We start from the raw sequence: 27,730 nt of genomic DNA, 5'->3' as shown, positions 1-27,730 counted from the left end.
CTCATTACAAGTGTTTGCCATTGTCATAGCCAAAAGTCTTCCAATAATTGTACAATTTTCCTATGTATTTCATGAGAGAAAGGTTTTATAGCATTCGTAATAAAATTATCCACCGATTGTACAGTAACTAGACTTAGTTAAATTTAGTTTATTGTAAATGCAACCTACAGTAATAAATACATTTCCTTCTCAATCACTAGATCCGCAGACGTAGACCAACTCCTGCCACGCTTGTCCTGAGCAGTGACCAGTCTTCTCCAGGTAAACATCATATTATCTTATACTATACATTGTATCATATACTGTATAGATATCAAATACTGGATTCATCTATCAGAAATGTTTTCTATCTACTGAATCTTAAATTAAGATTGTTTCATGATATACCACCAGTTTTTATTACAGTGACTGTTGTTGGATGGTAAATCTGGTCCTTAGTTTAATGGAGCAATATATCATGGGATTGTTTCACGCCACTTTTTTGTCTAGTTTCTACTTTTCTCATCTTGGAGAACAGTGTTTGCTGGTTTTAGCACAATTTAATATGGAAGTCTTGAAGGCTTTTAGGAATAAATTTTTATAGTCAGATTTGCTGGAGTTTGTGTTATGCAAATGGATGATACATTTGACACATCTTTTAGTCTAGCACTTCAGTTCTGAGATGTTACTACAATTTCTATGTCACCCCCTTACTTGAGACAGTTATTGAAACTTAAAAAAAAAAAAAAAATCTTGCTAAACCGACCACCTTACATTCCAACCCAGTCTTTAAAATTTTATTTGATTTACTATTTCATTCCCCTTGTGTGTTTGAATCTCAGATCACCACCGGTCACAAAATGCCATGCACCAAAATGGGTGACTTTTATTATACATTTCATACCAGAAACTGACAAATGTATGATAAATCTAACCCTTTAACAGAATCCTGGAGTGAAGTTCTTGATACATTAACCCCTGAGCTTCTGTAAATTGGGTCAACTATATCAAATGTTGCACAATGTATGACAAAATTGGTGTATAAATCTAACCATTCCGTCCTGTGATGTTAGTCCACTTTGTATGCCAACCTCCTACTAGAGTGAAATTACCAAAACTTTTTATTAGGGAAAAATAATGATAATAATAATAATAATAATAATAATAATAATAATAATAATAATAATAATACAGGTATAATTACTAGATTCCTGAAGATGTGTCATTCATTGTTTCATCAACAAATTTATTAGATAGATTAGGAGAATTTTTTACCATAAAGTGAGGAAATTCAATTCTACCTCATAGGGATTTTTTGCCTAGATCGGCATTGCAGGAAGATAGTCTAAACTGAATGGACATATGTTTGTGTAGCCTCACAAACTATGATAGACTGGGTTTACATGTACACTGTTATTTCACATTTTACCAGTCACAATAATGTGGCAAGCAAGTTGCATGTTAAAAAAAAAAATGGAATGACATGGATCTAGTTTACATTTGAATGGCAGCAGGTTATGGCATGGGAATGGGAGAGACGTCCGGCATTCCCTGCAAATGTAATTGTTAGGGCTTTGGGGATCTGCTTATATATTATTAAAATGTATCAAAAACAGGGAATGCACTGGTAAGCGTTATATTACCCTACATAACCACTTTAAAATGGAGTGGAAGAGATCCCCTTTAAGCAACATATTTAGCACAGTTATAAGACAGACACTTGTAATGTGATTTTTATAAAGGCACTCAAAGCACGGGAAGTGTTGTGGAGTAGGGGAGTTAGTGGCTGCCATACAGGCGCTCATCTCCGACACCCACATGGATCAATTTGCCTATCAGTATATATTTGTAGCATATGAGAGGAAAATAGTTCATACAGGGGGAGAACATGGAAACTCCATACAGAGTGAAATCCAAGACCACAGTGCTGTAAGGTAACAGTGGTAAGCACTGAGCCACCGTCCAGAACAACATGTCTATGTAATGCAGCCAGTGGAAGGAAGACAATGTTACGCTAGGTTCACACTAGCGCCCGGAGTCTGTCCTGAAGAAGATAGAAAGCTGTCAGACCGGGTACGGCCGTGTGCGCCGGTGAGCGTTGTATGCTCTCTGCTGCGACACCGTTTTTTTTAAACCGGACACAGAGTAATTCATGTCCAACTGTGTCCAAAAAAAAAACAGTTTCGCGGCGGAGAACATAAAACGCTCACCGCATCTCACGGCCGGACATGTTTCAAACCCATTCAAATGAATGGGTGAGAGAGTCCTGCAGGTTTCCGTCTCCTGCTCAGTTTTGTGCAGGAAACGGAAACCTGCAGAACGGAGACTGGGCGCCGATGGGAACGAGCAAAAGTTGGATTCAGCAAAAGTTATCAATCACTGATAGGAACACCTTTGTGACTTCTAAGCGTAGAAAGAGCAGAGATTTCAATGAAGAAATGACTGGTTCTACTGAACCTCTTCCCATAAAACTATATGTCAATCTTCTCAACTCCTCCTGCTCTACAATATGCAGCCTATAGATCAGAAGAAGTCTGGTTTGTTGTAATAATTCTAGATAGCACTTACTTGTATAGAGATTAAACTTCTAGACTGGATTTAATGACTTACTACTCATGAAACTTGGGATATTTTATACATATGCCTCAAGTCTGATGTAATTCATTAGGTTTTCTATACAGGCCCTTGTGTATTGCAGTGTACAGCTATACAGGGGTAGTACTAAGGTTAATGAGAAGCCAGAATTCCCAGGTTCCCCTCAGGGGTACCAGCTTTGCTAAGGTGAACTAATTGCCCCTCTTTCTGTCTCACTAATAAAATAAGACCATCTGTTATATTCAAGGATGCCTGAATGGTTGGAAGGCACAAAACACCTTAATTTCCCACAACTATTACAGCATCTGAAAATGAATCCTTTCTTATATCTTTAATATAAGAACTTTAGAAACTGGTACTTCTTCCAGGCCATTGTTGAGCGTACTAGTTAAGATGGGGTTAATGTGAGCATCTGTGTCATCTAATTGGAGCCCCATTGTTCATTGACGTCTTCATTGAGTTCATTTAGTTTTAGAGAGTGCTAAAGGCGAATGAAAAGATGTTACATTCTGCTTGACCTGGTTGGTGCAGGGTAGACAGAACCGTTTATAGCAGGGAGTTGTTCCGTCTAAACAACCACTAAGCAACCACTTATTGGCCAGTCTACAGTATGCTGTGAAATATCTTTGTTCCAACCCAAAATGTCAATTTCTCAATTGCAAAATTGGGTGTTACTGGTGTAACTATAGAAATCGCAGTGGGCCCAGAAGCCAAAGGGGCCCATAGGACACCCTCAAAACGCAAGGCCTAGCTAAACTTCGTTGATCTTCTCTCTGATTTCCTTTGACAGCTGGCTTTGACAGTCTTTCAGGGGTCATAAATTTATGCCCCCTGCCCTCTGACATAGCTGAGATGTATAGATTTATAACACAGTTTTCCACTGTCAAGCAGAAAATGAACTCTTTCATGGCATAAAACAGTGGTTGGTCAGCAGTATATAGTCAAGGAGGGATTCTGTAGGGGGAGGCTGTGCAACCAAATGGGGCACGATTACTATTGGTGAGGATGTAAATTATGGGACGTGTGTCTGCACAGAAATGTTGTGAACAATTCTTAATATTAGTTTGGGCCCAGACTGAAAAATGAATATAAATGCTAATGGTCATGGGTAAAGTTGAACCTTTCTTGAGATTTCAGGATCGATTTTAAAATCCGATTTCCGATCATCTTCCATCCGATCGTGAAATTTACTCGATCGTCAATCGGATTACGATCTTCCGATCCCAATTGCTCAACCCTAGTCGTGGGGTTAAGTTGTGCACCTGGACCCTTGTGCCTTTACTTATGATCCTGGTATTCTATTCCCATATCAAAGAGGAGCATCTACACACAGTCTCGTACTGGCAGTACAGTGTCAGACTGTGTAAGACAAAACCTCAAGGGGTTGCACCCAGATGTAAATTTATTCATAAATTTCTAATAGGAATAACAGAGGAAAGTTCTAAAAAAAAATTGAGGGGTGAGGAACGCCCCTCCCTCTCCTCACAGTACTCGTCCACAGACGAGTACTGGGGGGGGGGGGGGGGGCGTTCCTCACCACTCTCACAGTACAGCGCTATAGGCACTGCTGTGAGGAATGGCGTTCCTGACTGACTGTCAGAAACGCCCTTCTGACGGTGAAGAGCTACGGTACCGGCACCGATAACTCTTCATCAGGGGAACAGATCGTGAAAGCCGAAAGTGAACTGTATATAAAACCGCATGTGCCCCAAGTGATGAAAGGTCCTCTCTAATATACAATTGAACAGTCTGGAACACTGAGGGCGACTCCATTGCTCCAAACGGCTACTCTTCATACTACTCTAATATGGCCTCCTTCCCCCCTTCCTTCAGTGGCAAGGCCAGGGAGCTAAGCTAAAATTCTCCCCGACCCTGTGTTCATGCAATTGTCTCGCCACATTAAAACTGTGTAGGTCTTAGCAAGAACACTCCCTTTGTATCCCAGACTGTTCACCTATGATGGTGGCATGAATTTTCATGGGTGACAGAGTGTAACAGTCTGATCTATCTAACTGTGTTGCTGGTTTAATATACTTCACCCTGGTGACAGACTCTCTTTAAGTACGGTAAGTTGTGGAGCCCAAGTCGCTGGTTCCTTATTCACCGTCAGACCATCCTCCCACATAGAAGCAATACTCAGGATCCTTTAAAGGTTAAAATGAAATAATGAACCATGTAATACGTTTCTGGGAAGTAATGGGATCCTCAATTAATAATGAATCCTACTAAATTAATCTTGGGAGCTGGTAATTAATTGAATACATAGACGTACAGAGATCCATGTGGAACACTGCATTAACATATGACTCCTTCAATAGTAGAACTCATTTGCAACTTGGAAGTAAAGCTGTGAATCATCTAGATCTATTCTGTAAGATACATTTCCTCGATGTTAATAAGAAGATGGATAATAAGAATATTATACATTTATGATCAAGATTTTTTACTAAAGGATGAACAAACTGGCCGAGCAGGGTAGCAGAGTATCTGGGCCCAGACTCTCATCCAATAAAATACACCAAAGTCTCAGAAATTAATAATTAATAACAACATTGTATTAATACTTAAAATAGCTCCAAAGATATGCTAATAGGGAATGTAGATTGTGAGCCCTGCTTGGGACAGTGATGATAATATCTGTAAAAAATCTATGGAATAAATTGGTGCTATATAAGTAAAATAAATACATATCTCACGCAGTTATCAAAATCTATTTTTTTAGAACTAAATATAAGAACAAAATTACAAAAATTGACATTTCAGAAGAGAATATCTGCTTTCATACGGCACCAAAAGCAAGTTTCTACATTTTGTACCGCCCGAGATATAACAGGCAGAGAACAGCTCTCAATACAGAAGAATGGGGAGGAATAAAGAGGTGCAGGATTTCACAGAAAGGAGACGACATTGTTAATAAAGTATATTACAAAATTTATTAATGACACAAAGACTAGCCAAAAGTTTAGTCATTAATCTTGATGGTTATATCACATTAGCATGGTGGCCAGTTTGCCGGGTCTGCTAGCCTCCAGAACGTCGGATGGCTGAAATCATTGTAATGCCAATATAGCAGTGACCATGCAGCAGAAGCATACAGTAGTGGCTATAGCTAACACTTCTGAAGAAGACTCAAAGTCTTAGCCTACATTCACACAACATTAATAATCATTCGTCACATGGCTGCATTGAATTCAGTGTGAATGGAGGCTATTCACATGACCGATTTTTTTTTTGACAATATACTTGTAAGGATTGGGGTCAGGGTCAGGCGGTGCAAGATGATACAGCTGGGATGCAATACTGTGCAACTAAAGACAAAAGGGGTCGTAGGCCCTGCGGCTAGAACTATGCTGTTATATCTGAGGTGAGGCAGACCAATGCACTCCCTACTTGGAGTGCACCTGCCATGACTCCTACGCTACTGTCCAGGCGGCTAGGGTGAAGGAAGAGGAAGCCCTGAAAGTGCTAGGGGCTGGAGTAACGAGGGTCACACCTAAGCAGAAAGCACAGTGTAATGCAATGCAAAACAAAAGACAAAATAGCATGGAACCAGGGAGGACAACAAGTCCCAGCGAGAACACAATAGAGAAGGTGAGGTCGGACAAGCAGAGGGTTAAACCAGGATATCAGAATGAAGTACCAAATCAGAAGACAAAGAATAGTCAAATACAAGCCGGGTACACAGCAACTAATACACAGACCGAAAAATACACAGACAGGATATCTGACAGAGCAGGAGACCAGGAAACACAAAGTGAATGGCTGGCAAGGATACAAGCCTGGGTGGGGTTTAAACAACAGCAGAGAAAAACACACCCAAAACCTATGATGGCTAATGGCATAGAGTACTGAGAGTAGGGAAAAGATTTAACCCTTAATCACCTAAGCACAACCAACAGAACTCTTAACACGTCTCCAGGGGAGGCGCCGCGCAGCAAGGAGACCGCGGTGACTCCGTGTCCTGACAATACTATTTTTGTCCATTTTCACACATCCCTCAATACACTCAAATGTATGAGCGATCCGTAAAAACGGGCACCACTCGAGTGCAAAGAGTTCATTTATCACGGCTATTTTCCACCACGGTCTTGTGAATCGAGGCTTAATTGGTCCAGCTTTCCTCCTCTTCTTCCTTCCACCATGCTGAACTCAATGGTGGTAAGCATGCTTGACAATGACTGTCATCCACATTCGGGCTTTATCTTGATAGGCAATTATGCTTCTTTTACCTATATTCTGCACTGAGTGGCATTATCTTATATACCATTGAGCGTATCATTCTACATATAATTGTTTTACCCAGAAGCACTTCTAGAATTTAGTGGATTTTCTTTTTTTTTTTCCCAATTAGACTCCTAAGTTTTCCACTGTAAAGGTCAATATCCGGCAGGCAGCGCTTTGTAAAAATGTTTAGAAATGCTAGAATTATCTGAAAGTTCAGCCTGCCCTTCAGAGAAATTCCTCTTTTGATTTCCGTTTGCTAGTAGATTTCTATATACGCATGTGTCGTTCTGTTATAGGCAATCCAGTCTTGTCTTCATGGAACAATCTGCTCGCACGCTGTGACCTAATTATACATTGTAAGCTCCAGATCAAGAACTCGCAATGCGATTTTCATTCATAATGAAAAATTTGTATAGTCACATTAATATAATCTTCAGTGCGCCTCATTGTCCCATCTTTCCTGTGCTCGTGAATAGCGCAGATCTTCAGGATTTATTTTCGCATGACTATTTTTGGAACAATTACTAATTACCGGCATACATTAGGTAGAGGTGGCTGCGGAGATGACTTGTTGCCAGAATCAGGGTTTATGGTGTTTAGCACATTGATGTTTATTGATGTTTCAGAAAGTGTACTGCACTCATTTCATTGACGCCTTTACCAGTATCATCAATGGAATAACTTAAGGCCATAATATTATACTGCACCAGATATACTGCACCATACATTCCTAGAACTGGGCTATAATGCATCTGTATTATGTGTGTGGGAAGCAGCTTTATGGCTACACAAAAGGATGCGTTCTCGTTGAAGATTTTGCCGTGTTTTTGATCCAAAGCTAGGAGTGGAATTAGCCGAAAGGAGAAGTTGGAGTACTTTCTTTATACCTTCCAGGTGTCACATGTTAAAGGGATCCTATCACTCACACACAATTTTTTCTAGGTACCACGTCGGAATAGCCTTAAGAAAGGCTATTCGTCTCCAACCTTTCGTTGTCTTCTCCGTGCCGCCGTTCGCCTACAATCCCGGCTTCTCTCGGTATGCAAATTAGCTATCTCGCTTGCACAGTATTGTAGGCGGCCATTTTCTCGTGGCCTGTGGGCATGCGCAGTCTGTTCTACCCAAGGCCCGAGGCCTAGAAGTTACAAGCCACCGCTGGAAGAAGAGGATGAAGAGGACGCTGCTAACGAAGATGGAGGCAGCGCTGGAGAGAGTTCTTTTGCAGCATTGGGGACGCCCCCAGTGCTGTTTGAGCGCTGGGGCCCGCCCCCAGTGCTGCGAGAGAGCTAATTTGCATACCAAGAGAAACTGGGATTGTAGGTGAACGGCGGCGTGGAGAAGACGATGAAAGGTAAGAGACAAATAGCCTTTCTTAAGGCTATTCCGACGTGGTACCTAGAAAAAATTGTGTGTGAGTGATAGGATCCCTTTAATGTAGTTATTTTTATTTCCAATTGCTAATATTAGATTACTGGGGTCAGACTTCCAGCGCCCCGTCAATCATCTTACTAAAGGGGCTGCAGTGCTCCAGTGAGTGCCATTTCCCGACACTGTTTTCCAGACATAGCTCTGTATATTTGGTTGTGGTTGTGTAGGGTTTATTGCAGCTACTTTGAGTCCCATTCCCATCCCATAAATGTAGAGAATGAAAGCAGCAGAAGACTGCCAGTGATTCCTGCAGATATGGTTTTGTGTGGGGTTTTTTCAGCACTGTCTTTCTGGTCAGGAAAATTCAGCAGTATGTCTATTGTGAGTCCCCTACTATGTCCGGGGACTATTAATTTACTTACCTGTCCTGGGTTATAGCAGCTGATGAATCAGGGTAATCTGACCATATCACAATCCACGGGTTATGTGATCCAAAATGGCCCTCTACCTCCAAGGTCTCTACGCCCATTTCCACCAATCTCACAAAATTACCTCCAGGTTCATCGGCTGCAATAACCCAGGACAGGTAAGTAAATTAACAGTCCCCAAACAACCTTTTTAAGGTCCTCAGTAGCTTGTCTAGATATTTTGATGAGATGTTGCTTTCAAGAGGACCTTTCACCACATCCACCCACTCCAGCTCTTGTATACTTTAGCAGGCACCACTACACTGATTTCGGTGCAGTTGGAATCCATTCTCAAGCCCTTACGTTTCCTGGGCACTCAGTGCAGTTAATTTTAATGCCAGGTATGCTATTTAGTGGGTGGTCTTGGGCAAAAACAGGCAAGGGGATGTGATTCTGAACTATAACAATGTCTGCCTCTGATTGGAATGAGAGCTGTCATTCACACTATTTTCCTGTCCCTGTCTAAGACCACCCACTTCACAGCCTAATTAGTATATGAGGTACCAATTAACCGCATTGATTGCCCAGGAATGGCGGGGGCTGTTTACAAAAATTCCAACTGTGCCAAAATCCTTGATACAGCACCTGTTAAAGGATGCAAAAAAACTGAAATTGGTGGGGCAGGTGTCTGTATCAATAATTATGCTAAACCAAAGTATCGCTAAAAATAAAACTACCTAAAACTATAAATTAACAGCAGACTTTTTATTAACTATATTTTTTCTTTTACAGATTTGTTAGTATATTTTATCATTTGTTTTTTTGCCAACAATTTGTGCAGAGATTGTTACAGTGGTAACATTATAAATCTAATAAAACAATGTAGCACAGAATGTTCTATAACAAAACCTGTGCCGTTTTTCTAGTTTAGACTCTTAAACAGTTAACTAGTATGGTGGGGATTCTATAAGTAGTGTTACCAGACAGTATTAGCATAAATGTAGCAGAGCTCTATAATTTTCCGTGTACATCTCAGGCCGGCATTAGGGGCGGGGCAAACCCCATCAAAGTGTCCCACCCCAGAGGAGCTCTCCAAGCTGTATGGTCCCACTCACTATTAACCAGTAATATAATACTCTATGAGTTGTCAGCGCTGTTCATGTCAGTCTGTGTTCTCTCTATAATAGAGCAGACACCAGTCTGTGTTTGCAGATGAGAAATAACTGGGGGGTATTATTCCCGATCTTGTATCTTCTCTGTACTTGTAGAGGAAGCATTTCCATCATACGTTCTATACGAAGCAGCCTACACTGTAGAGAGAATACAATGAACATGCCTCCTTTATAATAAGCAGGTCCGTAGTCACAGACTTGCCTTTGCTTTCATTATTAGGAAAGTAAGACATGACACGAGAAGACTTTGTTAAAAGCCTGGCAGGTATTCAATTATTCCTCGTAGCAATTTTTAGAATAATATATGTTGGCGTTGATTAAAACGTACCTTGTATTAATTTACTTGGAATTTTAAGGGGCAAATTAATCAAGTGACAGCGGAGCCTGCTATAGCAGAAATACCTTATTAGTCCATATATAGCTTATTAGTATTAACTGTTCCTCTTTGTCATCATGGTCTCCCTCAAGTATTGTACACTATATAACAATACAACACTTGTCCACAATTACTAGCGGCGTTAGCAAAGGTCAGATGGAGTCTGAGGATCTTAGCACAGCAAGAGGTTAAAGGGAGCCTACCACCATCAAAATCTCTTCTAAACCACTTATATGCCATTACCACCATACTAAACATACCTTTTTAGAATCAAAGTCCAATCTTTCTGCTGAGAAAATCAATATTTAATGTGCCACTACCTAACATAATGATAGGTCCTGATGTGTGTTGACCAGCTGCGAAAATGGGCACTACAGTGCACTGAATAGCTCATATGCACATCGAAAAAAAGTTGATTCTTTTGACGGCAACATTGGACTTTGACACTGGTCATTACATGACTTATAGTCTGCAGTTTATAGCAGTTTAACCCTCTGTATGCTGTATCTGTAAGTTGCATTCTTCTTGGAACTAGTCATTGGATACTAGCTGCCATACACTGCACACAGTAAGTAAAGGAGAATCTGCCACATAACTGGCCTATAGTGATGGGAGTAGAGTGATTCACTTGTAATAAAATGCTTCTATTCAATATCTTCCCTCACTTGTGTCCTGAACTTCCTGCTCACTCCTGCCCCACGTCTCTCCATAGACTTCTATAGACATAAATCATGTGAGTGAAGTGGTTTGCAGTCCATTTTGAGTCAGATATATCAGAGATTTTCACATGAAAGTTAGTTTAGCAAAGGGAGGGTGAGCAGACAGAGATAGGGATAAAAGCAGAAAAAAAACATAAAATACAACAATTACTGATAACATAAAATACAATATTTTTTACACTTTAATGACCTGATACAACAAAAGCAATGTACTGTATATAATATATGCACAGGGTGCAGGCAGTGTTTTACGGTATAATACTGCATGATGTTCACCTTTGATTCCCGACAAGGTGTCTGCAGTCTATCTTTAGTGTAAAAAAATGCAGGATCCACAACAAAGACCCCTGACAGAGCTTCCACTGCAAATGTGAACATAGCTTTACAGAGCCTTGCCTTGGCAGCTTATAGCTGTATCCACTGTAGATGAGAGCAGAACTAGCTGTATACATATAAACTAGTGTTCTCATTACCTGACAGCAGGAAAATAGTGAAGAATGGAAATACAAATGATATTAGAAAGCTGCAGAACATTGCTGTCATTCACTGTTACCCATTTTCTAAATCTGCTTTGGATCTACCATATACTGCCTATCAAACCTGTCTGTAAACCTACAGATAAATAATGTAACTTTATAAGAAATGTATGTATTTAGTTTTATAGTGCCACCATGTTCTACAGTAATGTCTCTTTGGGGCTCACCATCTACATTCCAAATGAACTGCCCTTTATTACTATCGTATGTTGTAGAAAGTGGGAGTCCTGCCGTCGGGATGATATTCGTGCCAGGGGCTCCACCAGTCATAGCATGAAGTTTCACTTAGAAAATGGAAGCAGTGTTTAAAGGGATTATCTGCAACTATAATATTGATTCGTGTGACCTCTTTACTATTTACCAAGCACAGTGCCGTACATTGTGTAGTGGCTGCGGTTGGTATTGCAACTGAGCACAATTAATTTGAATGGGAAGAAATAAAACAGCCGTACATGGTTGTACACCAAATGTAGGCAATGGGTTACTAGATGGAAGTTGATAAACATAAGAGGGATTTTGGGCACCATGTCTATTTGCCCCCATGAGGCTCAGATAATGTTGGTGGCCCTATCAGGATTCCAGGGCTGCAAAGCAACAGTGTTAACTATTCAATCCTCATGTTGCTAGTAACAAACTCAGTACTGCTATGTCTTTATATAAGGCTAGGTTCACATCTGCACTGGTCTCTGTCATTCAGGTCCATCAAGGGATCCAAATAATGGAGAGATGGACTGCTGTTTTAGCGGCTACACCGGCTGACCCGATTGAATACAATGCTAGGTCTGCTAGCTGTCTGTTGGGTATCAATTTTTAGAACTGAACCAGATGGAAAGAATACTCCTGTAGGCCATTTTTTGGTGTTTTTTTCGGAGGAGTCTCCAACAGATGTGAACTTAGGCTGAGTCATGAGACAGAAAATTCTAACAATTCTACCTTTACTTGGTGTCAGGTAATTAGGTAGAAATATCCTTCTACAATATCCGCCTATGGCTGGACAGTCGGCTTCAGCCGTGCAGAGGTTATATACATTTGCAAGTTCTTCACAGCTTGACAGTTCTAAGCACCAGCACAGTGATCCTTGGCAGGGCATGGAGCGATACAAGAATGACCTCAGATGTCCTTTGCTGTCTCCCTACCTGGCTCTAGCTGAGAGCACTGGAGTGTGGATTTGCTATGATAATTTTACGACAATTTATGCTAAAATCTTAATTGTATGGCAGCTTGAGCAGGGTGGGCTGATATTGGATCTGGCATCAGCATGAGCATGCAAACACAGTATCATCCATTTCCCTATATTCATAAACACTGCTCAAATGACAGCATATGGGAATGATGGCAGGCGTGCGATGTTGGCACTGTCAGAGCTATTGGTGGTGACTATATATGAGTGGCGGAGGGGTCTTGCACCTGCATGCCTGGCATCTCTTAGTAAATGAGTACATTTTTCTTTATTTATAATTTAAACTTAATCATGACTAATTACTGAAGTATTACAGGAAGTCAGAGGAGCCAATCTGGCTGTCATATATGGTGCACCTGTACCCGGCAATAGATGACTCACAGCTAGATGTACTGACAGATATAATCAGATAGATACTTAGATATATAGGCAAAGAATTCTTAAAGGGGTTGTGCCTAGATCAACACTTATCACCAATCCATATCATTGCTAGGGTCCCACTGCGGGGTCCTGGATCTCCCATTAGAATGGAGCAATGGTCACTCACATACATACTCTTCTACTCCAGTCATAGTCTATTGGAACAATATACATAGACGAGCACTCTACTTGGTTACTTTTGACAGTCCCATACGTGTTTAAGGATATCAACAGGGTCACAACTTGAGGCTACAAATATGACAGGTTGACCATCACCGGGGTAGAGTCATGACTTAAAGGGAGTCTGTCAGCAAGCAATAAACTGATTATAAACCTAATCCCAGTAAATTGTAGAGGTGATTCTACTGTTTCCAAATATACCTCTGTTGTTATGCTTTGGCGTCCCATTTTCATGTAAATCACTGTTTTATTAATATACAAATGAGGGAGAACGCATTTTGCCTGGGAATCTAGTGCTAAGATCAAAGACCAGGCAAGATAAGATATGTCCCAAAGCACTTTTACCCTCGTTTGCCTATAAATATAACAAGAATTTACATGAGAATTGGGCTCCAAAGCTGAATATCACAGGCATACTTGGAAACTGTATAATCACCTCTACAAGGTGCTGGGATTAGGTTTATAACCAATTTACTGCTGACAGACTTCCTTTAAACTACCAAAAGACTGGTATTAGCAGTATACATATAAAAATATATAGCCATCAAGGTGCCCAGCAAGTATCGTTCATGGGTCCTAATAATTTCAATAGATGCACAACACTTGACAGGGATTATATGATTGTCAGGTCAATTGTATTGACCAGTGTGTAATTTTATCTCATTGTATAATTAAAGGGATTTTCTGGTCCCCGAAACTGAGTTTTTGTACTGATAACTAGAGATGAGCGAATACTGTTCGGATCAGCCGATCCGAACAGCACGCTCCCATAGAAATGAATGGAAGCACCTGTGATGCTGACTTTTCCGGCGGCCAGCCGGCGTCACAGGTGCTTCCATTCATTTCTATGGTAGCATGCTGTTCGGATCGGCTGATCCGAACAGTGTTTGCTCATCTCTACTGATAACCTATCCATGGGTCCATGCGTCGGAAGCTGGTGCTATGGACAGAAAGCATGCGCAACAATGCTCCTATTCAATTCATAGGAGTGGTGCTGCGATTCACTGTAACCATCACAATGCAGTTGATGGGGCTGCTGTGCCGATCCTATTACTTCAAATAGAGCGATTCTGCATATGCCACCCATCCCCAGCACTCGCAGGCTGCTGCAAAAACTGTGTGGGGTTCAGGTGCAGGACCCCATAAATCACATACAGATGACGTATCATGTAAAGACCAAACGATGAAAGACCAAGTTGGAGCTGGGAAACCCCTTTAAGGGTAAGTTCACACAGGGTTTTTGGTCAGGATTTTGAGGCTGTATCTGCCTCAAAATCCTGGACAAAAAGATGGCTTCCATTGAAATCAATGGGAGTCAGTCAGTTCTTTTTTCTGGGAGCTGTTTCTTCCGGCTCCCAGAAATAGAAGCGAGATGCTCATTCTTCAGGCTGATTCACCTCACGACATTCGCCTAAAGACACTCCCTCTTGCCAACTAGGCCTATTCATTTGGGCCTAATCTGGAGCGGAGTGCGCAATTGGATGCCAGTGCAGTGCATCGGCATCCAGTTGCAGCTACCCGTATTTTGGTCCAGAACCTGAGGCGGCCTCCACCTCAGGTTGCGATCCAAAAAACCATGTGTGAACTTACCCTTAAAAGTTCTCATCTTTTTAATATCCCTGCCTGAAGTCACACAAAAAAAAAACAAAATTGACCCAAAACTATACAGAGCTGAGAGTTTGATACATTCACAACCAGTCTAGTCCTCCGTTAACTAGATATAGTAGCAGTGTAATGTGTCTTGTTCTTGGCATGGTGACAACTATACTTCCATGAAACAGCCATGCCCCTTGTTCTGATGCTTCTGTGGTCGTGATAGGAATCATACACTTGGCATCTTGTTGCTACAGATGGAGCTTTGTGTTCAGTGAAAAGTGGGATTTCTCCTATAAAGGGATTAATCTAATCATTCTGATATCCCTTAGATCAAGCTCATACCAACTGCTCCTCTGCTGCTTGTCTTCATTGTAGATGTTCTGCTAAGATGAACTTTTCCCAAGATGCATTGCACAAGTCTTATAATATTACTGTATTATGTTGTAATCACATAATGTGAGTTATTTGCAGCGGCGGAGGATAGAGACAAATGTGCTGATACAAAGGGTTAGAAATTCTTCTATAACCATACAGAGAGATGACACGTTGACTTGTCTTCAGAACGCTGAATATACAGTAATGTCTTTCCTTATAATAACTGAATTTATACTAATAATTATAAGGTTGATTATATATAGATATTCTATATGTATTCTCCAACTCTAAGGCGTTAGCAGTCTCTTGGGTTCCATTCTAGTAAATTCAGATTCTTCACTATTGTAGCAAAGTGTATTAGTAGATTTGGTCATTCTCATACTGGCAATATGTGGATTCTTTGAGCAGGCAGGTGCAGAAATCCCAAATTTTCACAGGCACAGTCTATTACCTGTCTATGCGAAGATATAAACTGCAGCTGCGGCATTGGTTGGACAGCCATAGGATAATGCATATTTTAATATCTTGCAGCTGTCTGTTTCATGGATTCGGATAGTGTTCCTTTATACAGATGGATGATGTTTACAGAATTCATCATTAACTACTTCAGGACCGTGTCATTTTCCCTGGTTCAGGACCGGACGCATTTTCATTCACGTTATTCACATTTTTGCATCTCTATTAGGGTTAAATAGGGCTTTATTTTTATGTTTTTATTTTTGCATGTTTTACTTTATTTCAAGAAAATATAGTAAAAAAAAAAAAAAGAGAAAATCTGTCTGTTTTTCACACTTTTCATGTTTTGTTTTGTTTTTTAATACCACAAAGAGCTGCTAAAAATTTTAATTTCTCCTCTCCCTTAGGGTGCATTCACACTGAGTAAACGCTAGCATATTTTGTAGAGTAAAATTACACTTGTAAATTCTGCTATCCCATTGACTTCAATGATATTTTTTTACAAGTGTAAAAATACGCCTGTAAAAAATACACCTGTAAAAATACGCCTGTAAAATGTCATTGAAGTCAATGGGATAGCAAAATTTACAAGTGTCATTTTACTCTACAAAATAAGCTAGCGTTTACTCATCGCGTGAATGCACCCTAAGGGAGCATTCACACTGTCTTTTGGCACGTAATGTGGCACGTAGACGCCGCGGGAGCTTTTGCGGGCCGTATTCGCTCCCATTGATTTCAATGGGAGCTGAGACCACATACACGGCGCTATTTTGCGTACGCCGCAAAATCACGGCCGCAAAATAGTGCCACGTATACGGTGTGTCGAGGTCAGTAAAAGTGGCATTATACTGTATAGGGGCTAGTGAATGGGACATTATACTATGTGGGTCAATAAAGAGGCATTCTACTCTGTGGGACTAGTAAAGGGGCACTATACTGTTCGAGGACTATTAAAGTAGCCATATACTTGATGTACACTGTAAGGGAGCATTATTCTGTGTGTAGCAGTTTTGTGTAACATATGCTTTTTATTGAATGCCATAAAATCAGATACGCAAGAAACGGCACAATTGAATTTTTTTCCAATTCCTTCAAACTGATGATATTGCTGATTTATCCTAAGATAAGGCCATAACTTCAAAAGTCTAAAAACCCCTTTAAGATGGCAGGCGCACTTCTGATATGTAGAACCAAGACATATTCCAAGAAGTTGTATGAATTAGTCTAATTATTTTAATTAGGCAATTTCCTTTAGATTCTGTAACTTAGCCTTTAAAATGAACTTTCTGTGATTTCTTTTAATTAGCCGCTCATCTGACCATTATTACATTAATAATTATGAGAATGGAGTCAAATACGCATTGGGGAGGGGGAGTCTAGTCACATACTGCAGGGAATAAGGAGAATAACATTTCTTTATTGCAGTGATCGGTCTATTTTCAGCTACATGTGCATATTAATGTCTATATTTGCATTTTAGACCTGTATAATTTACTGTTTGAGAAAGTTAGACACAGGGGTGTAGCTATAGGGGAGCAGAGGTAGCAGTGATGTCTGGCCTTGGAGGATGAAGGGGCTCATTACAGCAAAACAGAACACCGGTATATACTTAGTACATGCAAGTCGGAGCCCAGTTACAGATTTTGCATTGGGGCCCAAGGGCTTCTAGTTACGCCTCGGCACATGTACTACGGATAGTTAAATATTAGGCTGTGATGTCTCTTCTGATCCTGCCCAGATAAGATCATATTGGGAAAACAGTGTCTCCTATGTCTATAGACAGAAGCCTAATAGAATTACTTTATGAATTGCCAGAAAGATTTTTTTTTTATTTTTTTTTAATGTAGATTGTGAGCCCCACATAGAGCTCACAATGTACATTTTTCCCTATCAGTATGTCTTTTTGGAATATGGGATGGAAATCCATGCAAACACAGGGAGAACATACAAACTCCTTGCAGATGGTTTTTTTGCCCTTGGTGGGATTTGAACACCAGGGCCCAGCGCTGCAAGGCTGCAGTGCTAACCACTGAGCCACCGTGTGGCCCCGAATTGCCAGAAAGATTTTGCAACCTAATATACATCTCCTTGAAGTCCAATAGAAATGTTGTGGTCGTGGTATTATGATATCACACATAACATTTAATATTGTGATAGATTTCTGTGGTATCGTGACCATTATTTCCTCAGCTTTAGTCCTGGAGGGAAATGTATTAACTGTTTTACACCAAATTTCTGGCCTATAAAAATTGCAAATTTTGATGCATGCCGTATTTGCGCTTTCATTTGTGACCTTCTTATCACCACTTTGGGTAGGTGTTAGGGTGAGGTCGGAGGAACATGGACACCTCTGATCCAACAGATATACTATAATTGAAAATAGAAACTGGTTTCCTTTCTGCTGAACAGACAGACAGTGATGCGCTAAATGTATTAAAGGGGTTGGTCCAAGTTGTAAAGTTATTCCGTATGTGGATGCTTGGCCTGTTGTACAGGAATGGAAGCTTGGCCTGTTGCTCTATTCACTTGGGGGGACCCTTGTTCAGTAGTCCTAGTAGTTGTATCTCCACCTCAGTGGATAGAGAATAACATTAAAACTTGGGCCAACCCCTTTAAGAGGAATGCGCCAAAGGCACATTTCATCTCAATGTACTTTAAGAGCGTTAAGTGAAACATCAGTCTTAGTAAATTTCTCTGTCTCTGTGACATATGACAATATTGGAATGAGTAACCAGGCCTAGCCTTTGGGAAGCACAACCTGCAGACACTATGGCATGCAACCCTGATCCCATACCTGGTTCCCCAAGACCTATGGAAAAGTATCTGTACTAGATCCAGCAGCATTTTCTAGTTTAATAATTGGGCAGTATTATTTAGGGAATTGTATGGCAATGCCAAATGGGCCCATTACAGCAATGCTATAAAGGCACTCTGTATCAATATATTATTAGATCACTGTATGGTACTATATGGGAGGGGGCATCAATAAAAGGCATTGCACAGACCACCCTCCAACATAAGTGTACCCTATTATGTCATTTTTCCTTCCATAGTGTAGACCATTGACTTCTACAGCACTTTACTATACACATACAGATATCTTAGTCAGCTGTAGTATTAGAGCCCTGTTCTAAATGGGATTCACAATCTAACTCCAATTGTCAGGCACATTAGGCAAAATTTTCAAACGGTCCACATGAAATGAATTGAATTTTGCTCACATATATGTATGTATCAGACACCCTTGGTTTACCAATCAGAAGGGTTCCCATTGGTGGCCCATGTACCCAAATACTGTGTGATAAGGAGGCACCACAAACCTCTCTCTCATGGTCAGGACATTTAGGCTGGGGCCCCACGTGGTGTAAATGCCACGATTTACCCTTGGCGGAAACCTCTGCAAATCTCTGCCTAAAGCTTTGCGGGAAAAACTGTGATGCATTGCCGCCATATTTTTGCAGGACATCACGTGGGGCCTTACCCTTATATACAAGGCTATGGCTGACATTCACAATTCACAGGGGTAGCAACAATATTTAGTACAATTTTTTGTTTAGTGTTTTTTTTTTAAGCAACAAGATTTGTAACAAAGAATGGAATTGAAACATCTCATATGAAATTATCCTTACGCACAGAGTATAATTCTGTTTTATCATAATTCACAAATTCATAATACTGGAACTAGGATGACATTTCTCTAGAGACGGATTGACTTGTTTGCATCTCCCTGCGAAACCGTGAATCTGTCCCCAGCTCTTCTCATTATTTCATATTCCCTTTAAATAAGTCATGTCGCTTTTGCTTCCCAGCCATAGTCAGTAGGGAAATGTTTATATCTGGAAACAGTCCAAATATTCCCGGGACTGCCCAGCAGAAGTGACTACTAATGTGCTGTGCTTTACATTCATTTACTGTAATATAGACATGTATAGGGGGGTGGTCTCAGTGAAATGGGGCAGCGCTTATCTGTCCTACTTTTTTTATTCAAATGATAATGACGGGAAAAATAAAGGGGTTACTTAAAGCAACTAATAGGGTCCTTTAAAGTTTCAATAAGTCCTCTGAAAATGAGACCTAATATGTCAGTAATGGACAACTCCTTTAACGTTTAATAAATAATTTTGTATAAAAAAGTGTAATTTTCACCTAAGTAAATGACTGAATATTACTTAATTGCGTCTTTGTTTACTGTCCCGCCAGAAATAGATGAAGATCGGACCCCAAACCCATTACAAAAGGTATGTGCAAAATGAATGACAATTTCCTTTTTTTTCTTTTTTTTTCTTTTTTTTAGTCCGTTATATAATTTATGGGGGAGGGGGGAGGGATTAATTAAGGCCAATGTTTTATATGGAAATTTTGGTGTCCCCTGTGCCAGCGTAGGATTCTCTTAATGGGGCGTTCACACTACCGCCGCTGTCCGCCCCAGGTTTCCATCCTAAACCCCGGGGAAACTGGACAGGGGACGGCTTGCCAGAGGCCAGGTTAAAACCCATTCATTTGAATAGGTAACCGCTAGTGTCCGTATACGACCTCTCTGCCTGGAAACAGGTTTTTTTTTTTGCATGGACACAAAGTCCTGCATGTACGACTTTGTGTCCACAACATACAAAAAAAACTGTTTCCAGGCAGAGGCGCTGCATACGGACACCGGCGGTCACCTTTAAAGACCCATTCAAATGAATGGGTTTTAAAGCTGACTGTCGGTAAGCCGTCCCTTGTCCAGTTTCCCCGGAGTTTAGGACGGAAACCCCGGGGCGGACAGCGGTGGTAGTGTGAACGCCCCCTAATTTGCCTCATCATAAATTAGGCGTGTCCTTTGGGAGTCTGTGTGCCAAGGTGAAAATATACTCCGGCTCCTTGCTGGCATAGATTTTTGCTATCATTTAATAAAAAATGGCATCTGGCACAGCCAATGGTCCCGCTCACTTTTAAGAAAGGCGTAGCATAAAATGCCATTTGTAAGGATTTTCGTTGCCAGGAACATTAAAAATGGCATAAAATATGAATGACTTTCCCTTTATGTGATACTTTGGACAACTAAGTTATTTAATGCTAGCACAAAAAAGTGAAGAATTATCATATAGCAGCCAATAAAATTACATTTGGACCTTTTTGGACTAAATAGCATACACTCTCCATTCTGAATAATTTCTTAATATATCTTAAAGGGTTTGTCAACAACATGACTACTTACTTCACAAAACAGAGCCAGGTTGAACAGGTTGTATGTAGTATTACAGCTCAGTTTCATGGTTGAGTGATCGGGATCGGAAAAGATCAGATCCCGATCGGCGATTGAGCAAATTTCATGATCAGGATCGTGATCGGCTGGAAAATGATCAGAAATTGGATTTTGAAATCTCAAGATTGGCTCAACCCCAAAAGTGAATTTTCCCTTAGAGAAGCATTGACTAGGGTTAAGCGATCGGGATTGGACAAGATTGGATCCCGATTGGTGATCGAGCAAATTTCACGATCGGGATCGGCTGGAAAATGATCGGAAATTGGAATTTAAAATCGATCCTGAAATCTCAAGATCGGCTCAACCCTAATCATAAAGATCACACTATAGATTACATAACAGCTACCATTTGAGGAATTTACCGTATACTGTTATAGACTAAACTTAATAAAAATGGAGTCTATAGTAAGTTCCTTATAAAATAGCCTGTAAAATACTCATTTTGCAAAGTGGCAAAGTTTGACTTGTTGAGGACCTGCTCTCTGCCTGAGTGTGAGGGGCGGCCGCTGGAGCAGCGTTGCGTCCAGCAGGGCCTCCCCAATACACCGATCGCTTCCCATGTCGGGCTGCATACACGGTGACACTAAGCCAGTCCAGGACAGCTTGTCCTGGACTGGCTTAGGTCAGCAAAAATGCCGCCCTCCCGACAGTACACCGCTGCCAACAGTACACCGAATTCAAGTCACAGTTTTCCTGTTATGTGCCACCGGGCTGAAGATATCGGTGTCGTTAATTTCGGAACTGATCTCTACCAGCCGCCAGAAGGGAGTTCCTGACAGTCTAGCTGGGCCGTGAGGAACGCTCCCTCTGACAGTACTTGTCCAAAGACTAGTATGGGGGAGGGAAGGGGGGCGTCACAGCTTAGCGTCATGGCTGGGCGATAAAGAACGCCTCCTCTGACCATACAAGGCTACTGTCAGTGGAGGGTGTTCCACAGCCCTGCTAGACTTCAGCGCACTAGCGGTATATAAAACCGCATGTGCAGGATATCATGAAAGGTCCTCTCTAACTAGTGATGTTTCTGTTTCTGTGATAATAAAGTATATTAGAAAAATGTACATACAAAATAGCAAAAAAAAAAAATTAAAAAATAAATGACAATTACACTTTGAATGTCAAGTTAGACTTTGCTTCATCATTACCACAATGACTTCCTTTACGGCTCCGATCCCCTGCAGCTGTCATGCTGTTTCTATTCAGTATGCCATTTGTAAAGGCTTTCTTTTCTCTGGGAGCGATAGCATGAGGTCTACCCATCAGACTTGTCACATTATCATGGTAAGATAAAATATGTGAAATACTCAGGGATACCACAGCAGGTAGACAAGGCTCTTGCCTGATTTCTCTACATGGAACACAAGCACATGGAGTGAATAATGTATCAGATAGAATGACAGTTTACTGACTGATCGGCTTATGAAAACTAGAATTTAACATGAGATTAGAGAATTACTAGAATTAGTATTATACTTACACATCAGCCTGGCTCATCTTCTAACCGTCTCTCAATGGTCATGAAATGGATGTCAGATTCACAAAACTCACTTCAAAAAACGCATGAAAATCTGCAACAAAAACAGCTGCGTTTCCGCAACAGTGGTCCTCAGCCTTAAAGGGATTTCCCCATGAACGTAACCCTATTGAAATCTGTAGAAAATTAAAAGTTAGACATTTTTGCAAATAATTTAAAAATGTGCAGAATTTTAAAGATTTTCTCTATCCATCTTAGTGGCGACAGTCTATTGTCTCAATCGGTTACCAATAGATATGACCATGCATGCAAAAACCAGCCATGATTTCCTTCTTGTGTCCCGGTTATCTTCTGATACATGTAGTGCCGCTGCATCATAACCTGGCTATAAAAAGGAAATTTCTAACAAGCGACAGGCCAGTTCCTGCATTCCTGGTCTTACCCACTGGCAACCAATCAAGACATCAGACTTGTCACTATTAAGATGCATTGGAGAAAATCTTTGAAACTCTGCAAATTGTGAAATTTGATCAATACAATCAAAAAATGTTTAACTTTCATTTTCTACAAGTATAAACATGGTTAGGTTAACTAGAAAACACCTTTAGGCTAAGGCTACACGTTGCGGAAACACAGGTTTTTTGTTGCAGATATTGCTGCGGTTTTTTTTTTAACCAAAGCCAATAACGGCTACAAAAGGAATGGGAAATATGTAGGACGTTCTAATACATGTACCTTCTATTCAATCTATTCCAGGGTTTGGCTCAAATAACCGCAACAAAATCTGCAACAAAAAAAGATGTTTTCTGCAACGTGGGGCCTTAGCGTTAAGAAGCATCTGAGTTCAGTTTGTCATAGTAAGGGCATGTTCACATAGCAGAAATAGAAGTGGAATTTAGTACTGACTTCCACAGGCTTTCACCTACTGATTCGACTCAAATGAATGAGTCTAGTCAGAATTTGGTGTTGATTTTGAGGTGGAATCCGACTCAAAATCAGTGCTAAATTTCGCAACGTGAATGGATGATACACTTCTATTCAGTTTTCCATCAAGTTTCACAGGAACTAATATATTAGGGGTTTGACATCTCCAGCAATCAGCAGTTATTAGCTGCTGATACACAGACAATGGAGCAGTAAGCAGACAGCAATGTTCTCTGTCACCTCAGCTTAGCTTCAATTACATTCTTACAGTATGAATGGCAGCTGATCTGCATTATTCTGGTCTGGCAGGTGCTGAATCCCTAACAATCTGTTAATAATGACCAATACTTATGATAGGTCATCAATATATATATATTTTTTTAATGTAGATTGTGAGCCCCACATAGAGCTCACAATGTACATTATTTCCCTATCAGTATGTCTTTGGAATATGGGATGGAAATCCATGCAAACACGGGGAGAGCATACAAACTCCTTGCAGATAGTTTTTCGCCCTTGGTAGGATTTGAACACCAAGACTCCAGCGCTGCAGGGCTGCAGTGCTAACCACTGAGCCACCGTGTGACCCCCTGGTCATCAATATTTTTTAGTCACTTCCAGGTCTTGAATAATCTGTATTATCGGCTCATACAAAGAGATGTAAACTGAAGCCTTCTTTTGGTATCTATTTGTTGTGTTAAAGAGGATCTTTCACCACCTCCACCAACTTCAATTCTGAGTATAAATAAGTGTCGCTCTGCTGATTCCAGCACAGTTGAAATTTTTTCTGTAGCCCCCTCCATTCCTGATCAATCAGTGCAGTTAAGTTTGGTGCCTGATATGTTACTTAGTCTCTACTGTCATGTGGGTAGTGTCAGACAAGGAAACATGATTCAGAGCTCCAACCACAGACAGCCAGTGTCAGAGCTCAGATTAACATCCCTTGTCTGTTCCTGCCTGACACTGCACACCTGACAGTTCACAGCCCAAGTAGCATATTGGGTACCAAAACTAACTGCACTGATTGCTCTGGAACAGTAGGGGCTAGAGTAAAAAAAAAAAAACACTGCCAGAATCAGTGGGCCAGCATCTATTAAATGTTGCCAAGAGTTGAACTAGGTAGAGGTGGTAAAGGGTGCTCTTTTAGTTAGGTGTTATTTTTTAGAAGAAAAGCGCAACACGCTACAGTTTTCTTTCAGGCAATAAATTGAGAGAATAAAAAGAGAAGATTTTACTTTGCATCAATCAAAAAATGATCAGTCAAAAAAGCATTAGTCATAACCTGAAGCCAAAATGAGTACAGAGTAGAGCCTTACTCATCGGTTTATGATTTTCATAAGATACATAACTGGTTAACAAGAACAATCTATAATATGAGTATATTTCTCATGTGGCCAGTTCCCATCTGCTGCATGATTCAGTCAGTTATTCAATATTCCATGCACCTTTGGAAATAGAGAATAACAGCGGATGAGATGAAGTCCAGCTGGACCGACCAGACAAAGGAGTTTAATTAGTAAAGGTTACAAAATAGCAAAATGATATAATACAATGATATGTATCAAATTATAGGATACAATAATAGACAACACAGAACAGAATTCTATCTGAAAGATATACTCATTGCTTTCTATTTTGGTCACTGCAGTAATAACTGTACAACCCTACCTCATTATTTCCTAATGGGATCTAAGACTAAGGCTGGTCTTACACGACCGTAGTTTTACACCGCATATGGTCCCCAATTGCGGGTTTAAAATTGCGGACCATTTACGGTCCCATAGTTTTCTATGAGGCCTCTTACACGACCATAGATTTTGTCAGTTGTGTGGCGCGCCGCAACCGTGCTCCAGACAGTATACCACATGTCCATATTGGCCGTACTTTTACGGCACGGCGCGGAAGGTCCAATAGAAGTCTATGGGCGCGTGCATTTTTGCAGATACACACAACACATGTTCAGTGTGTATCCGTAATTGCAAATGTCAAGACTGGACGCTGCCGGAACTACGTCAGTGCCCAGGAGAGTGAAAAGAAGAAGACGACAGCCAAGGAGCCATTAGCTTCAAGACGTGAAGGACAGAAGATGACGCATCAGTTTGTGGAAGAGCTCCTGTTCATGGTACAGGTAAGTTACACGGGGGGGAGATTACTATTCCCCCCCCCCCATGTAAGGGACATCCCTTTTTTTTTTTTCAGTTGGGGGTGTGTGTTGTTTTTTGCACATCTGCAAGAAAATGGGTGCATACGGATGTACTTTGCGGTTGGATACGGACGTCTGCGAAATGAGTTTTTTGAGTGAAATTTGTGTTGCGGATCTGCAAATTGCGGACCGCAAAAACCACTACGGTCATGTAAGACCAGCCTAACTCATGATATTTTACATAGTCTTAACTTTAAGCCCTTAAGCCAAATCTGAAACAGGACCCTTCGGCTATATGGTATCCATGATACTGGGTCTTCTTCTGTTCCACAGCCCAGGTAAAATAGCACATGCTAGATCAGGGGTAGGTAACCTCGGCACTCCAATTGTTGTAAAATTACAACTCCCAGCATGCATACTTGCTATACTGTTCTTGGAACTCCCATGGAAGTGAATGGAGCATGTTCCGAGTTGTAGTTCAAAATTATGGAAAACTTCTGTAAAACTCTGTTTCCACTGGATATGCCATAGATGTTGGATAAATTCAGAACGCACCATTGGGACCCATACACACCCATCTTTAGGACAAGGGTCCCCTAACCCCCATCTTGTAGCCACTGTGACTGGCGAGTTGGCAACCTAAATGCTGCTCTCTCCATTCACTTCAATGAGAGCTGTGTAAATAGTTGAGCACATTTGGTAAGCTATTTTTGGAACTCCCATAGAAGTAATGGAAGAATGGAAAGAACTGCACAGCTACTTATACACTTGTGACACAAGCGCGGTACCCTCATCTATCAGACATTTATGACATATCCTGTACAAATTCCAAAAACAGAATATCTCTTTAAGACAATGGAGCCTCGAGCATTGGAAGATTGCAATGATTTTTATAGCAGTTGGATTGTCTGTGAAATCTTTATTTCTCTGTATAAAATCCGTGACTCATCATTCATTTTTCAGCTTAGAGATTACCTTGTGTTTAAGTGACAAAGGATCAGCAGACGTCTGGAGACTGGGGCAGCTTAACCGCATGTCCTGGTTAGAATAAAGCAGATCTGTGCTCCTATTGATTATAAATTTCTTGGCAATAACAACTGAATCCATTCACGAAAAGACAATGATTGATTGGAACACCATTCACACTGTCACACTGATATCTGACAACATGCTTACCTCTTTGTCTCTTACAGTCTACTTTATCTATGTCCCCACATCAGAGGAAAAAAGTGTCACGTACAACACCCACCATGAAAGGTACCATCTGACTGATAAAGGCCTTTATTATGTGTTTGTATGTATTGTGTCTTCTCCTTGTCTATGCTCATGATCCTATATGAACCAGTTACAGGACTCTTTCCCTATTACGAAATTATAAAGAGGTTTTCCACACATTTTATATTGATGACCTATCCTCAGGATAAGCCATCTATATTAGATCGGTTCTGGTACTTTCACTGATCAGTTGTTCTCAGCAGCCTCCGGCATTGGCATTATACAGTGGACAGAGCCAGATTTTTAGTGGATGTTCCTGATTATTGCAGTTAAAGTCGTTGAGAGCTCCATCCACAGTATAGTATCTGTACTCAGTATATGAGGTGTCAGACCAAAACTGATCATATATAATGAACAGTATAAATTGAATAGAAAGTCCCCATAAGATAATAGAGTGGGTCCTGTTCACGACTCTCACCTTTTAGCCAGATCAGTACTACCTCAGAAGGACCCGTCACATCCATGAATCACACTGACAGCATATTGGTTACAACTGAAACTATGTAATGCTTCATTCCACCTCTGGTGGCGCTGCAGGGAAACTGAATACTTGCTGATGGGTTCCCCTAGGGATTACTAGATAATTTAAGGCAGATATCCTCCCCCGATAGAGCTTCAGCATTCCGGTGTGGCTTTCTGCCGCTGGTTAGACCTAGATGAATGTGCCTAATAAGCGAGGAGTCTCAGGCCGCAGAGTGAGCGAGCCAGCAAGATTGAGTAGGATGCTTATTTTTTCAGTGTCCTGCTGCGATCTGTGCCTCCCATTGAAAGCAAGGGGTGCAGAATCCACACTATGGCTCCTTTCACATGGAGTAACGCTCCGCTCATTCTGACACGTAAACACATGTCAGAGTCAGCGCTGTAAAACAGAATCCCATTGACTTCAATGGGTGCTGTCTTATGCATGCTACACATTGAAATCAATGGGATGCTTTTTAACCCAATGGGATTCTGTTTTACAGCGTTTACTCTGACACATGTTTACATGTCAGAATGAGCGGAGCATTACTCCGTGTGAAAGCAGCCCAAAATCAGTGGCAAATTCTGTCTTCTGAACAGGACCATAGGGTCTCAACTGTGGGGCATGTT

General features: G+C 40.8%; 1 protein-coding gene across 2 annotated transcripts in view; it reads left to right on the top strand.

Moving 5' to 3' along the window:
* PPP1R1A (protein phosphatase 1 regulatory inhibitor subunit 1A) overlaps positions 1-27,730 on the top strand; it is a 137,271-nt gene that overhangs the window by 91,481 nt on the left and 18,060 nt on the right. The window contains exons 2-4 of one of the 2 annotated variants that reach the window (XM_075265858.1): positions 201-261; positions 19,784-19,821; positions 26,560-26,623. In XM_075265858.1, the coding sequence (XP_075121959.1) occupies positions 201-261; positions 19,784-19,821; positions 26,560-26,623 (163 nt within the window). The remainder of the gene's footprint in view (positions 1-200; positions 262-19,783; positions 19,822-26,559; positions 26,624-27,730) is intronic. The other variant, XM_075265859.1, reaches the window with a different exon arrangement.

Source organism: Leptodactylus fuscus, chromosome 2 (genome assembly GCF_031893055.1).
Source record: "Leptodactylus fuscus isolate aLepFus1 chromosome 2, aLepFus1.hap2, whole genome shotgun sequence".
Lineage (NCBI taxonomy): Eukaryota > Metazoa > Chordata > Amphibia > Anura > Leptodactylidae > Leptodactylus > Leptodactylus fuscus.
Note: the sequence above shows the minus strand (reverse complement) of the source record. Positions and strands in the feature narration are given on the sequence as shown.